We start from the raw sequence: 15884 nt of genomic DNA, 5'->3' as shown, positions 1-15884 counted from the left end.
TAGCATTTCTCATCCCTATGCTACTTTCTCCATTGTGCTACCACACAGGAAACTTCACAGGAGAAGTGATCCAGCTGAAAAATACCTAATTCTGATGAGTTCTCCAAATCTGTCCATCTTCAGCATCTACAAACAGGGTGCTGGAACAGCAGAGAGGACCACACAGTGACCCATGCAAGCCACAGACTGTGCAACCCACCCCATCTTTCCACCAGAAGAAATCAAATCAAACCATAACCCTGTCTAAGGGGTTAAGTCCAGCAAGATCTGCAGAATTAGAGTCAGATGCTTAAAGACTTTCAGGTCTGGCCTACTGGTTATGGCCCTAGTGGTCCATAACTTTCTTTTGTTTCCCTTACCCATGTCAAAGGAGAAGAGGAAGAGGGTTTCTCTGAGCTGATTGAAAACCTCATAACAATGAATGCGAATGACACTGCAAGCTGGAACGTGGGTAGAATCAAGGAAGACTATAAAGCCCTGGGGGTGCAAGTGAAAAGTATTGGTGCCCAAGTTATCTTTTCTTCCATTTTATCAGTTAGATGAAAGGGTGCAGCCAGAAATAGACGCATAATGCATATCAACTGCTGGCTTCGTGGATTTTATGACAATAGGACATTCTTTGATGACTATAGGCTGCTATAGAGGGATGGGATCCACCCATCTAGAAGAGGCAAGGGGATCTTTGGCAGCAGGATGGCCAACTTGGTGAGGCAGGCTTTAAACTGAAGGACTCAGGGTGGGGGGTCCAAAGTGGCAATGCTCACGCCATTGCAACCAACTGGGGAATGAGCCAGGCCAACCAGAGCAGCAACAAATGTCAACTCCAAGGGGAATCTTACAGTAGGCATCTGCTACTGACCTCCAAACCAAGACAAAAAGGCCAATGAAGCAATATTTGGGTCACCTAAGCAAGCTTTGGGTCAACAGAACCTGGTTCTTATGGGTGACTTCAACTACCCAGACATTTGTTGGAAGAACAATACAGCAGCTCACATGTCATCTATCAAGTTCCTGGGATGCATAGAGGACTACTTCTTCATACAAATGTTAGATGTGCCAACCAGGAATGAGACACTGCTGGACTTGCTACTCACAAACCAAGAAAACCTGCTTTATAATATCTCAGTTAGCAATGGCCTTGGCTGCAGTGATCACAATATTGTGGAGTTTGGGATCCTGCTGAGCATGCTGAAGGTTAGTGCTAAGACAAGGGTTTTAGATTTTAGAAGAGTAAAGAGCAAAGAGCTTGCTCAGATCTCAGCTGGGAGGGATTCTGTTGGAAGCTTCCATGGAGGATAAAGGAGATAGCGAGTGCTGGGAGTTTTTCCAGGAACACTCTCCTGGAAGCACAAAAACAGTTCATCCCCTTTAAAGGTAAGGGAAGTAGGCGGAGCAAGAAACCCCCTTGGTTTAACTGCAAGCTTCTGAGTCTGCTCCAAACCAAAAGAGAAGCGTACCAGAGATGCAAAAGTAGATGAATACCCATTGAGAACTACAAGGGCATTGCCAGGGTGTGCAGAATGCAGTTAGAAAAGCAAAAGCTCAGCTCAAATTGAAATTGGCCAGAGATGTCAAAAACTACAAGAAAGGGTTCTTCAGGTACATAAACAAGCAGAAACAGAAGGAAAATATTGGCCCACTGTTAAACAGGAGAGGTGATTAGTCACCAACAATGCTGAAAAGGCAGAAGTTCTGAACACTTTCTTCATTTCTTTCTTTACCAGCACTGTTGGGCCTCAGGCCTTGGGAACAACAGTCCAGGTTGATGCAAACACAGACCAGCCGCTAGTGAAGGAAGAGTTGGTATGCAAACTATTACAGGAGCTTGACACCTACAAATCAATCGGCCCTGACAATATCCACCCAAGGGTGTTAAGAGAGCTGGCTGACGTCATTGCGAGACCACTCTCCATAATCTTTGAGAAGTCATGGAGATCATGGGACGTCCCAGAAGACTGGAAGAAGGCTAATTTCACCCCCATCTACAAGGGCTTAAAGGAGGATCCAGGAAATCATAGGCCCATCAGTCTGACTTCAGTCTCTGGGAAAGTCATGGAACAAATCCTCCTGGGGGCTATCACCAGTCAAATGAAGCACATGATTTGGAAAAGCCAGCATGGATTCACCAAGGGCAAAAAATCTGATCGCCTTCTACGACAAAGTAACCTGCTCAGTTAATGTGGGGTGAGCGGTGGACATTGTCCACCTGGATTTCTCCAAGACTTTTGACACGGTTCCCCACAGCCTCCTCCTAGAGAAACTGATGTGTTATGGTCTAGACAAGTGGTCTGTGCGGTGGGTGGGGATCTGGCTGACAGGCCACACCCGGAGGGTGGTGGTAAATAGCTCGTTTTCAAACTGGCAACCTGTCACAAGTGGGGTCCTCCAGGGATTGATACTGTTTAATATCTTCATAAGTGATCTGGATGATGGGATCAAGTGTACCCTGATGAAATTTGCTGATGACACCAAACTGAGTGGGGAAGCAGACACTTCAGAAGGGAGAGCCACCCTGCAGGAAGACCTGGATAAGCTGGAAGAGTGGGCTAACAAGAACCTGATGAAGTTCAACAAGGACAAGTGTAAGGTCTTGCACCTGGGAAAACAGCATCCAGGAGTGCAGCGCAGGCTGGGATCTACCTGGCTGGGGAGCAGCTCTGTGGAAAGGGACCTGGGTGTTCTGGTGGACAACAAGCTCAATATGAGTGAACACTGTGCTGCTGCAGTAAAGAAAGCCAGTGGGATGCTGGGTTGCATCAACAAGGGCATCACCAGCAGAGACAAAGAAGTCATTATCCCACTCTACTCGGTGCTTCTCAGGCCACACCTGGAACACTGTGTTCAATTTTGGTCCCTGCTATACAGAAAAGATGTGGACAGAGAAGGGCCATCAAGATGATCAAAGGACTGGGAAGCCTGCCATGTGAGGAAAGGCTGGGAGAATTGGGTTTGTTCAGCCTTGAGAAAAGAAGGCTTAGGGGAGACCTTATCACCATGTTCCAGTATTTAAAGGGTGGCTACAAAGAAGATGGAGATTCCCTTTTTACAAGGAGTCACATGGAAAAGATGAGGGCTAATGGGTACAAGTTACTGCTGGGGAGATTCAGATTGGACATTAGAGGAAAATTTTTCACAATGAGAACAATCAGCCATTGGAATAATCTCCCCAGGGAAGTGGTGGATTCCCCAAACACTGGACACTTTTAAGGTTCGACTGGACAGAGTGCTGGGTCACCTTGTCTAGACCGTGCTTTTGCCAAGAAATGGACCAGATGATCCTTGAGGTCCCTTCCAACCTGATATTCTATGATTCTGTGATAACCTTCTATGATGAAATGACTGGCTTGGTAGACAAGGGGAGAGCAGTGGATATTTCTACCTAGACTTCAGTAAGGCTTTTCACATTGTCTCCCGTAAGATCTTCATAGGGAAGCTGATGAAGTATGCACTGCATGAACAGGTAGTGAGGGGGATTGAAAACTGTCTGAATGGCTGAGATCAGAGGGTGGTGATTGTTGTCATGAAGTCTAGTTGGAGGCCAGTAACTAGTGAGGTACCCCAGGGATCAATATCAGGTTCAGTCCTGTTTAACTTCTTTAATGATCTGGATGAGGAAGCAGAGTGTATCATCAGCAAGTTTGCTGATGACACAAAACAGAGAGGAGTGGCTGCCATCCAGAGGAACCTCGACAGGCTGGAGAAATAGGCTGACAGGAACCTCATGCAGTTCAACAAGGGGAAGTGCCTAGTCCCACACTTGGGGAGGAACAATCCCAAGCACCAATATATGCTGGGGGCCACACAGCTGGAAAGCAGTTTGGCAGAAGAGGACCTGGGGGTCCTGGTGGACACCAAGTTGAACATGAGCCAGCAATGTGCCCTTGAGGCAAAGAAGGGTAATGGTATCCTGGGCTGTATTAGGAGGAATGTTGCCAGCAGGTCAAGGGAAGCGATCCTTCCCCTCTACTCAGCACTGGTGAGGCCACACCTGGAGTCCATCTCTGGGTTCCCCAGTACAAGAGAGACATGGACATACTGCAGAGTCCAGCAAAGGGCCACAAAGATGATTAAGGGATTGAAGGACAGGATGAGAAACCTGGGACTGTTTACCCTAGAGAAGAGAAGGCTCAGGCTGGGATCTCAGCAATGTGTACAAATACCTGAAGGAAGGGTATAAAGAAGACGGGCCAGGCTCTGGTCGATGGTGCCCAGTGACAGGACAAAAGGCAATGGTAACAAGTTGAAACACAGAAGTTTCCATCTGAACATCAGGAAACCCTTTTTTACTGTGAGGGTGACTGAACACTGGAACAGATTGCCCAGAGAGGTTGTGGAGTCTCTCTCCTTGGAGATATTCAAAAGCCATCTGGACATGTTCCTGGGCAACAGGCACTAGGTGACCTTGTTTGAGCAGGGAGGTTGGACCAGATAATTTCCGGAGGTCCCTTCCAGCCTCAAGTATTCTGTGTGAATTTTGTCTGTTTTTTTCTGGGCAAGCATTTAACACAGGTGTATCTCCACTTGAGTGATGATAGCAGAAGGGACCATAGAGCCTTCTCACCTGCAGGATGTCATCTATGGCACCTGTCACACCTGTAACTTGAAAGGACAAGAATATTTTCTGTTCAACTGTCAGTTCTCTTCTGTATACTACTATCAAACTAAACTTACACTAGCTCATAATTAAGTACGGTCTGATCCCTGATCCTGCCGGCTGTTCACTGTGAACACATCCTTTCCTCTCGAACAGGAAAAAACTGTAACTTTTTCCTTTTATCACTCTCTAGTTTTGAAAATGAGAGATTTAATTTTTTGTGTAGCTTTTGAATCTGCTTTTCACTCTCTGGTGAGACAAAAGGGATGTTATTGTATGAATTTGATTTTTTTTTTCTGTTAGAATCATAGAATGGTTTAGGTTGGAAGGGACCTTAAAGATCATCTAGTGCCAACCCCCCTGCCATGGGCGGGGACATCTCCCACTAGACCAGGTTGCTCAAAGCCCCATCTAGCCTGGCCTTGAACCGTTTCAGGGATGGGGCCTCCACAACTTCCCTGGGCAACCTGTTCCAGTGCCTCACCACCCTCACAGGAAAGAATTTCTTCCTAATATCTATTCGTAATCTACCCTCTTCTTCCAGTTTGAAAGGAATCTACCTTCTTCCTGTTATTGAAGCCTCCACTCAGTTACCTTAGAATACCTAATTTTTCACCTCAGGAGATCTTTCTGAAAGTACAACTTCCTTAGAAACAGCTGCGTGTTCCACATAATGTTTTCTGGGACAAGCACATTAAATTTCACATAAGTAACATAAAAGTAAAATAAAGGAAACAAGAAAGAAATGAAATGGTGGGAGGAGCGATACTGGTTTCTCTGACAGCCACAGAGAATTTATGATGCTTCTGTTCAGATATCTAGCCTTAAACAAAAAAAGCCAACAAAAAACAAACAAACAAAAACAAAACAAAAAATCAAAAAGAGTGTGTGCATTTCTCACTAAAAATTAGAAATGCATTTTTTATGTTATTTTAGCTTTATACTTCAGTTCAAACCCTCACCCCAATGTATGAACAAGGACAGAATAAGGTCCATTTCTAATATGATGTTACTCATCTAGAATCAATAATTTCACAGGAAAGGTACTGCCATCCTATCCACAATTAATGAAGGTATAAAATGAAATCCTAGCAATCTACAAAATCCTACAATACTTCAGTGACTTTAAAAATTTGGAGTATTAAAAATTGCTATTTTTAATAAATTTTTCCTTTTCATATACTTTTTTAAAAAGCATGACCAGCAAGTCATTCAACTACAAACTAACCATTTGGTGTACTAAGTAAAATCTGTAAAGAAGAAAATGGGTGTAATGAAGAATGGATGATAATCTTTGTTGTAAGAACCTCGAAGCAATTACATTTTGTCATTACCACACTGTAAATGGGGCATGAGCTCCGGTGGCAATATACTTACCATCATACTCTGGGAAATAATCTACTAAATGGGAGTACATAATTTTCTCCTCTAAGAGATCTTTTTTATTTAAGAACAGAATGACTGAAGAGTTCTGGAACCATGGATATGTGATAATTGTCCTAAAGAGTGCTTTGCTTTCTTCCATTCGATTCTGGAATAAAAAAAGAGAGATTAATTTATGCAGTTGTGAAAATAAATTTTTAATTTTTTTTTTAAATCAGTCCATGCAATTCCATTTTATTTGATAAACAGATCCATTTCATGTTTTCCACCTTCTTACCGAAATGTAAGATTTAACTGATTCATTTACAATTCATAGGTAAGTGGTAAATTAAATATGCAGGCAGTTTCCTTTTGCAAACTCAATGACACAAGCATAATTATTCTTTAAAACACAGGTCACGGACATGATAGCTATAACAGGTACAGTTGTATATATTGACTATGAACGGTTATGATCAGCCAACAAATTTGTGGGTACTGAAATGCATGTGCTTCAAGGCACAGGGAAGTGTACAACAAGACATAGTAATGAAGTTTTAAGAACCTTATTTATTTTATATGACTTTCCTGTACTTTCAATGCAAGTTATCCTTAATTTCTTGAAAGAGATCAGCTTTAAAATAGTTTCTGGTAAATTTGAAATTTGCTCATTGATAACCTGTGAATATTTCCCCAAATCAAAAGCTTATGATATAAAATCTTACAAATGGTAAATTTGTTTCTAACATCATTTGATTAGCCTTTACTTAAGCCTTGCTTAATTGCTCCTGAAAAGCATTTTGTATTATAGTGGAAATGTAAGTGAAGCATATAGTTCTGTTTGTAAGGGCTTTCTGACACTGTATAATTCTGTTGTGCTTTGATACAATTCTGAAGAACTGTTAGGCTGACACAATGCAGTTAATATAGAGGCAGAACAAACTGAGTTTGGTACCAGGAATTAACTCTACTTCTTTCTTTATTTGGAAAACTCTAAGGCAGGACTGACTAGCTACCTATGGAAGTTATCTTTAGGAGTTGCCTCCTGAAAAGAACAGTTTCACCACCAAACAGGCCTCCAGAGAACAAAATCAAGGAAGTGAATCTTGCAGATTTTGCTGTTGCTGAGCCATAGAATCATAGAAGCACAGAATCATTTAGGTTGTAAACGACCCTTAAGATTATCGAGTCCAACACTAAACCATGTCCCTAAGCCCCACAGCTACAAGTCTTTTAAGCACCTCCAGGGAGGGTGACTCAACCACTTCCCTGGGCAGCCCATTCCAATGCTTGACAACCCCTTCGGTGAAGAATTTTTTTCTAATATCCAATCTAAACCTCCCCTGGCGTAACTTGAGGCCATTTCCTCTTGTCCTATCACTTGTTACTTGGGAGAAGAGACCAACCCCCACTTCTCTACAACTTCTTTTCAGGTAGTTGTAGAGAGCGATAAGGTCTCCCCTCAGCCTCCTTTTCTCCAGGCTAAACAACCCCAGCTCCCTCAGCCGCTACTCATAAGACTTGTTCTCCAGACCCTTCACCATCTTTGTTGCCCTTCTTTGGACATGCTCCAGCACCTCAATGTCTTTCTTGTAGTGAGGGGCCCAAAACTGGACACAGAACTCGAGGTAGGGCCTCACCAATGCTGAGTACGGGGGATGATCACCTCCCGAGTCCTACTCACCATGCTGTTCCTGATACTGGCCAGGATGCTGTTGGCCTTCTTGGCCACCTGGGCACACTGCTGGCTCATATTCAGCGAGCTGTTGACCAACACCCCCAGGTCCTTTTCTGCCAGGCAGATCTCCAGCCACTCTTCCCCAAGCCTGCAGCGCTGCATGGGGTTGTTGTGACCCAAGTGCAGGACCTGGCACTTGGCCTTGTTGAACCTCATCCCATTGTCCTTGGCCCATTGATCCAGCCTATCCACACCCCTCTGTAGAGCCTTTCTACCCTCAAGCAGATCAACACTCCTGCCCAACTTGGTGTCTGTCATCTTCAAACTTACCGAGGGTGTACTTGATCCCCTTGTCCAGATCATTGATAAAGATATTAAAGAAAACCAGACACAATACTGAGCCCTGGGGAACACCACTTGTGACCGGCTGCCAACTGGATTTAACTCCTTTCACCAGCACTCTTTGGGCTCAGCCATCCAGCTAGTTTTTAACTCAGCAAACAGTACACCTGTCCAGACCATGAGCAGCCAGATTCTCCAGGAGAATGCTGTGGGAAACGATGTCAAAGGCTTTACTAAAGTCCAGGTAAACAACATTCACAGCCTTTCCCTCATCCACCAAGCAGGTCACCTTGTCATAGAAGCAGATCAGGTTAGTCAAGCAGGACCTGCCTTTCATAAACCCATGCTGACTGGGACTGAATGCCTGGTTTTCCTGTACATGCCATGTGAGGGCGCTCAAGATGATCTACTCCATAACCTTCCCCAGCACCGAGGTCACAATGACAGGCATGTAGTTCCCCGGATCCTCCTTCCAGCCCTTCCTGTAAATGGGCATCACATTTGCTAACCTCCAGTCAACTGGGACCTCCCCAGATTGCCAGGACTGCTGGTAAATGATGGAAAGTGGCTCAGTGAACACTTCCACCAGCTCCCTCAGTACCCTCGGGTGGATCCCATCCCGCCCCATAGACTTGTGTGTGTCTAAGTGGTGTCTAACCGTTTCCCCTGGGATTATGGGGGCTTCATTCTGGTCCCCATCCCTGTCTTCCAGCTGAGGGGTCTGGGTACCCAGAGAACAACTAGTCTTACTATTAAAGACTGAGGCAAAGGCGGCATTAAGTACCTCAGCTTTTTCCTCATCCTTTGTTGCTATGTTTCCCCCCCGCATGCAATAAAGGATGGAGATTCTCCTTAGTCCTCTTTTGTTGTTAATATATGAAACATTTTGTTAGAAAATTTAGACTGTTTTGCTATAAGTGTATTTTCACTTGTATTAATTAACATTTTAAAATGACCTGCATAAGAATGGGAAATAGGTACTCTCAAAAAACCCCACCACCTAAAAAATTCAGTTTTGTAGAAGTTGATAGTTTAGTTATTTTGTATCACTACAGAATCTTCAAGCAATTTATTCAACTTCATAGCATGTTGGAGTGGTGAGTCAAAGTAAATAGAGAAATTTAGAGATGGAGAAACTAAGGCAGAGAAGTAAAATCTTCGCTTTTTTGCAATCAATTGCATTGACTTCAATGGTGCAAGAATTTCATTCAAAAAGGAGAAAAACTGAAATATCAACAGAGCTGAGCATAAAACTTAAGTCCTTAGGTTAGTTGTTAAAGTACAATCATGACCATTCTTTTTATAACTTTATAATATATAGACCTAATAACAATATCTTAGTTAAAACTTGAGGGGAGTCAGAGATGAAAAAATGAGGGAATACCTGTCCTAAATTCACACAGGTTTTTTTAAAATAATTTTTCTCTTCTGTGGGTTTTTTTTTTGTTTACTAGCACAAACTACACTCACACTATGGACAGTAATACCTCTAACTATTAAGGTCTGAGAAAATAAAATACCTAACATGCTCTAAAGACAAGAGCATACCTGTATCTTTTCCTGATGTATATACTCTTAGCAATAATCCTGTATCTAACTCTTCCATTCCGTCCCTGTAATTGCTACCTTCAGGTGGATGGTCTTTCCAAAACTGAGCCCCTCCTTAGGAATTAAATAAAAATGTTTACCAGGCTTTTTCCCTTTCCCTGTTGTTATAAGGAAGGTAGACATGATTTCATTAAACAGATATTAAACTCTCAGCAGTTTTAAAAATCTGCCCCAAAGTCATCACTGTAAATCTGAATTTAAAATGTATCATTATGAAAAACTATTAGCCTCTGGCTTCTATTGAAAGGCCCACATAGGGCCTTTACCCTTTGCTTTTTGTAGCTTCTGTTTGATAGAATCAGAAAGTTTAAAAGAAAGCAAAGGCATAACAAAAGAAGCAAAGAGATTAAATGTTATAGCTTAAATAGTAATAGAATACTAATAGAAAGTAATGGACTTTTAAGGAAATATTACAATTTCAATTTTTGAGTTTAAGGACTGCTTTTATTAAACTTGTCACTCGTATTTACAATGGGGAGCAAGTGCAGTAAATTTATTTTGGGGTATCTGAAAAATATCCAACTTAAGCCTCAAGGATAAATATTAGGAAAATTTATTTCTTACTGTTATTAATTTTTTATTATTATTCCTGGGCAACCTGCTCTAGCTGACCTTGCTTGAACAGGGAGGTTGGACTAGATGATCTCAAGAGACCCCTTCCAACTTCAAGCATTCTGTGATTCTGTAATATGTAAACTATCTGGATTCAGCAAAGTACTTAAACCTAATTCTAACTATAAATATGCATGTACTTCTGCAAAACTACTTCTTTGCTTATCATTAGGCATAAGTCAAGGGAGAAACTGTTGCTGTTCCTAACAGCTGCTCTGTTACGAATTAAGTAGGAAAATGTCATCATATGCTCTTCTGTTGCTGAGTAGCTCTTCCCAAGAGGAAACCTCCTACATTCTTTGCACTAAGATACTGGGAGAGTTACATTTGGAGAATTTCCTCTTTATTTCACCAGAAATTATTCATTATAAAATTAGGAACAATAATTTACAGTTTATTTCCAGAATCAGACTTATACAATACTACTACTCCTATCCAATACACATTCAGAGTTTGACTACATGGGTGGCTTCAGAGTAAGGGTTAGGTCTATCAGTGGTAAAATGCTGCAGTTAGATGAGAGCAGTTACTTTTATAACCTAAGAGAACATAGAGAGCATGACTCTGTGTGTACAGCAGCAGGGATGCTGCTGCATTGCTGAGATCATTAAGCACCATAAAACAAGTAACAGCCACATATTTAGGCCATTTAAATGTAAACAGCTGTAAGTACTCACACTGTCACACATCTCCCACTGAAATACCACTGAAATGACAGCAGAGTATTATCCCAGAAGTGTTAGCTGAAAGGAACCTCTGGAACCCATCTAATCCAGCCTTTCACTGGAGTAGGGTTATTGGCAACAGGATACCAAATCAGTCATGGCTTTCTCTAGGCAAGTCCTCCAAGGATGGAGATTTCACCACCAGGCTTCCCTTTTCCAGTGCTGAACTAACCTCCAAGGGAAAACTTTCCTACAAACACATTAACTAAACTAGCTGTTTGTACTGATAAGGGGAACTAACACTCAAGGGTTAATAGCAGGGCCATTGCTTGGCTTAAGCTGTGTATCTATAGCCTAAAGCCATTGCCAAGGTGTTTAGGCAAAGAAAGGATGTGTTGAAACCATAAAGTGGTCAGGTTGCCTCGATGGGAGATAAGGGAACAATTGGTATTCTCAGTTGTCCTGACAGAGTGATCATCTGGTTTCCCAACCCCGTGGCCTGGAGCAACACATTAACATTAAAAGCGAGAGGTACACAGCAAGGAAGACACATGGCCTTCATCCCCGAGACCCCGGCCCACGACCACCAGGAGACACTGCGCATGTGCAGCTGGGAAAAGTTAAAGGCAGAGACTATGGGAATGATTTCTCGTAACTCATTGTAATAAAGACCGCCTTTTTGGGGAAAGGTCATGAATATGTATAGGCGCCCCTTGAATATGTAAAGTGTGATTGTATAAATCCTAAGCTAACTGCCACGGTGGGTGCGCACGGTTTTGGTGGGGCGACCCCCCGTGCTGCCCGGTGCCGAATAAACATACCTACTTTACAACCTCACAGGTTGTGGAGTCTGCTTTCCGCACGTCAGTACAGCTAAAGAAATATGAACTAGTTCTGGAAACAGGAATAACAAGGAATATAGGACAAGGCCTGCATTGGGGATCTGACCTTATATCAGATGCAATGTGAAGGAAGCCTTGCCAAACCAAGCAAGACAGTATGGCTCTTTGAAGAGAGGTCAGGAGTAGTGGGGAGCAGGCAGTATTTAATAGTTCTTTCAAGTACTAGCTCTGATTTTATGAGCCAGCTCTACCTCACCAAATTGCTTCCAGCAAAAGCCTATTTTGGCTGCAATGGAAAAGACTGCAGACAAAAACTTGTGAATAACTAATGTACAGAAATGTGCAGCTGGAGCTGGCTCAAGGCTTCTCAGTGGCTGACAGCCTTTCACAGCAGTCATGACAAACTTCACAACAACCTCCCTTTGACAGCAGCAATAGCTTATTGTGGTGTCCCTAGCTCTCTAGGCACCTGGCGTAAGGAAAATGAGCAGCAGTGATAAGGGGAACTAACACTCAAGGGTTAATAGTAGAGCCATCGCTTGGCTTAAGCTGTATATCTATAACCTTAAGCCATTGCATAGGGTGTTTAGGCAAGGAAAGGATGTGTTGAAACAATAAAGTGGTCACATCGATAAAGTGGTCACATCGGCCTCGCTGGGAGATAAGGGAACAATTTGTATTCAAAGAAGGAACCCAGCTGTCTTGAGAGAGCGATCATCTGGCTGAAACCAGTTCTGTGGCCTGGAGCAGCACATTAACATTAAAGGTGAAAAGTGCACAGCGAGGAAGACATACGGCCTTCATCCCCGAGACCCCAGCCCACAACCACCAGGAGGCACTGCGCATGTGCAGCTGGGAGGAGTTAAAGGCGGAGACTATGGAAATGATTTCTTGTAACTCATTGTAATAAAGACCGCCTTTTTGGGGAAAGGTCATGGATATGTATAGGCACCCCTTGAATATGTAAGGCTTGGTTGTATAAATCCTAAGCTAACTGCCACGGTGGGTGCGCACGATTGTGGTGGGGTGACCCCCCCGTGCTGCCCGGCGCTGAATAAACATACCTACTTTACAACCTCACAGGTTGTGGAGTCTGTTTTCCGCACATCAGCAGAACCAGTATTTTTACCATCTCCCAAGATCTCCATTGCTCTGGAAAAATCTGCAGTTACTTCAATTACTTTTGCAAATACAGCAATAATATAATTGGCATAATTTATAATAGTTTGGCTCTAACAAGTCAAATTCTGAGAAATAGCTGAAAAGGGTTAAAAAATCATTTTAAGGCTGTATCAACTGGTATCCAGTGAAGGGAAAAGCAGCATTTCTCAGCTAACAAAAATAATGCTCTAAAAGACTGGATACAATATTAATCTGGAACAATACAGAAGCAGTAGTGGATTATTTCACCCATAACTAAATGTCTTTATGATTGACTAGAGTGGCATCTAGTTGACATATTGTTACATATAACCCAAATAACGTAGTTATTGTTTTTCCTTAAAAAATATTAATAATTTAAATATGTTGTGTTAACAAAATTAGGATTTCACAGATTTTGAGGGACTGAATTTAATTGAAATGATGAGAGATAAGGTGGTGAGGTAAACAAAGATGCATTTTTTAATCATGAACTTATGCTGTGTATACATCTACGTGTGTTGGGTTAGCCTTGGCTAGCAACCAAACTGCCACCCAGCTGCTCTCTCACTCCCCTGCCCCCAGCGGGATGGGGGTAGAAAACAGGAAAAACAGGACCAAGAAAGCTTGTGGGTTGAGATAAAGACGATGAGGTCAGTTACCAATTATTGTCACAGGCAAAACAGACTGGACTTGGGGAAATTTAACTTAATTTATTGCCAATTAAATATTTAATTACTGATTCAGGTAGTGGGAAAGAAAAGACAAACATTAAAACGACAGCATTCCTCCCCCACTTTCCTACACTCTTCTTCCCTCCTCTTCAGACTCCTCAACTCTGCCCCCGACCCCCAAGCAGCACAATGGAGATGGGAGTGAAGGTTATGGTCAGTACATAGCATTTTCCCTCTGTTGCTCCTTCCTTCTCACACATTTCCTCTGCTCCTCCAGTGTAGGTTTTCCAGGGACTGCAAAACCTTCAAGAATATCCATCTTCTCTGGTTTGAGTTCTCCAAAGGCTGCAGTGAATATCTGCTCTACCATTGAGCTCCTGCTCCAACCTTGGTGTTCCTTCTGCTGTTTCTCGCTTTTTGTTCCCTTCTCCTCAATCCAGCATTTTTTTTCCACCCTTTCTTAAATATGTTATCACAGAGGCACCACAAACTTTGCCGATTGGCTCAGCTTTGGCCTGCAGTGGAACCGTTGGGAAGCCAACTGGAACAAGCTGTGTTTGACACAGGGTAACCTCTGACCTCTTCCCACAGAGGCAGCCTTCCTCTCCCCACTACCAAAACATTGCCACATACACTCAGTACACTGTTTATGCTGGTAAGAGCTGGTTATCTGAGTGAGAGAGGATTCAGAGATAACTGCAGATAAAGAGGGGATACTGACACAAGAGAGCTTCAGCCCCCTCACCTCCAAAGATCACAAAGCAGGAGTTAATATTTCTGAAGTTATTTAACATCACAGTGATGGACTCCATTATGTGACCTGACAAAAGTTTGTGCATTTGTGTCTTTTTTTCTGTTGGAAAGTCTATATTAAATAGGAATATCTCCATTCTCCAAATAAGATGGCAATTATTTAAGTAGCAGCACTGCCTGGCTGCACAGAAAGACCCTGTAGCATATTCCTTGGCTGGAAACATAATAGGGCTGCTACATGTAAGGTTCAGAAATAAGAAGAAATCAGGTAAGTGCCAAGTCCTCAACTATGTAAAAAAGTAAATACAGTTTCAAAACTGGAAATACTTTATTTTTTTTGCCATCAGTATGAAATTTAATCATGTAGCTATAACTAGCTATCTGAGAGAGAATTGTAATGGTTGTACAAACCATTGTATTGTGATGAATAACTCAAATGCGATAAGACACTACTTCAAACACATGCAGAGCTCAGGAATTATTCCTTTATTTTCTTCACTTGTTTTAATCTTTCTGCATACCAGCCTGATAAAAAGAAATGCTGGTAGAAGACAGCTTATCCTGGAATATGGAATAATAATATACTTTATGTAGGAAAAATCCTTTATTTAAGGAAATATGTTGATTTAAATAATTTTGTTTTAAAATAAGTTTAACTTATTTAAAATTTAACTTATTTAAAAATAAGTTCTAAATTCTGCTTTTTGATAAACCTGCAAGTTTCTATAGATCCACTGGTATAACTAAGGGAAAATTTGACCTATAAGACATCATAAATTTAGAAGAGAGCTGATCCCTTCATTTTTCCTCTCACTACTAATTTTGTCAGACTTTTCTGGAAAAGTGAAAAGGTCAAACACATCTGATAATTTAACTTATGTTTCCCTTCATCACATCATATCAGATTGAGGGAAGATTTACTTAATTTACAGTACTAATAATGTAATGAATATATTATGTCACCTGGATCAAATTTAGTCCTCATTTCCACAAATGAATCTAGATAGACTTACTGTATTATTAAGGGCAGAATTTGGAGCACCTAAGTAAGGGAAGGTAATGGAGAGACTCATTCTAGATGTCATCTCCAAACAAGTTGAAGAGCAGGGGGTTATTGGAAGTGGGCAACATGGGTTTACCAAGGGTAAATCATGCTTGACCAATCTGATAGCTTTCCACGATGCTATAACTGGTTGGTTGGATGAGGGGAGGGCAGCAGATGTCATCTACCTTGACTTCAGCAAGGCTTTTGACACAGTCTCCCATAGCATCCTCATTGGGAAACTAAGGAAGTGTGGGCTGGATGAGGGGACAGTGAGGTGGATTGAGAACTGGCTGTGTGACAGGACCCAAAGGGTAATGATTAATGGAGCAGGTTCAAGCTGGAGGCCTGTAACCAGTGGTGTCCCCCAGGGGTCAATACTTGGTCAAGTCCTGTTCAACATATTCATCAGCGACCTGGACGAGGGGACCGAGTGTATCCTCAGTAAGTTTGCTGATGATACCAAACTGGGAGGGCTGGCTGACACCCCGGAGGGCCGTGCTGCCATCCAGCGAGACCTGGACAGGCTGGAGAGCTGGGCAAGGAAGAACCTCATGAGGTTCAACAGGGAA

General features: G+C 42.4%; 1 protein-coding gene across 1 annotated transcript in view; it reads right to left on the bottom strand.

The window, feature by feature from the left end:
• LOC141476693 (guanine nucleotide-binding protein G(q) subunit alpha-like) overlaps positions 1-15884 on the bottom strand; it is a 191633-nt gene that overhangs the window by 6639 nt on the left and 169110 nt on the right. Inside the window, exon 6 of the mRNA XM_074165503.1 lies at positions 5972-6125. Within this exon, the coding sequence (XP_074021604.1) occupies positions 5972-6125 (154 nt within the window). The remainder of the gene's footprint in view (positions 1-5971; positions 6126-15884) is intronic.

Source organism: Numenius arquata, chromosome W, assembly GCF_964106895.1.
Source record: "Numenius arquata chromosome W, bNumArq3.hap1.1, whole genome shotgun sequence".
In the NCBI taxonomy this organism is placed as follows: Eukaryota; Metazoa; Chordata; class Aves; order Charadriiformes; family Scolopacidae; genus Numenius; species Numenius arquata.
This window is presented reverse-complemented; position numbering and strand designations above follow the sequence as displayed.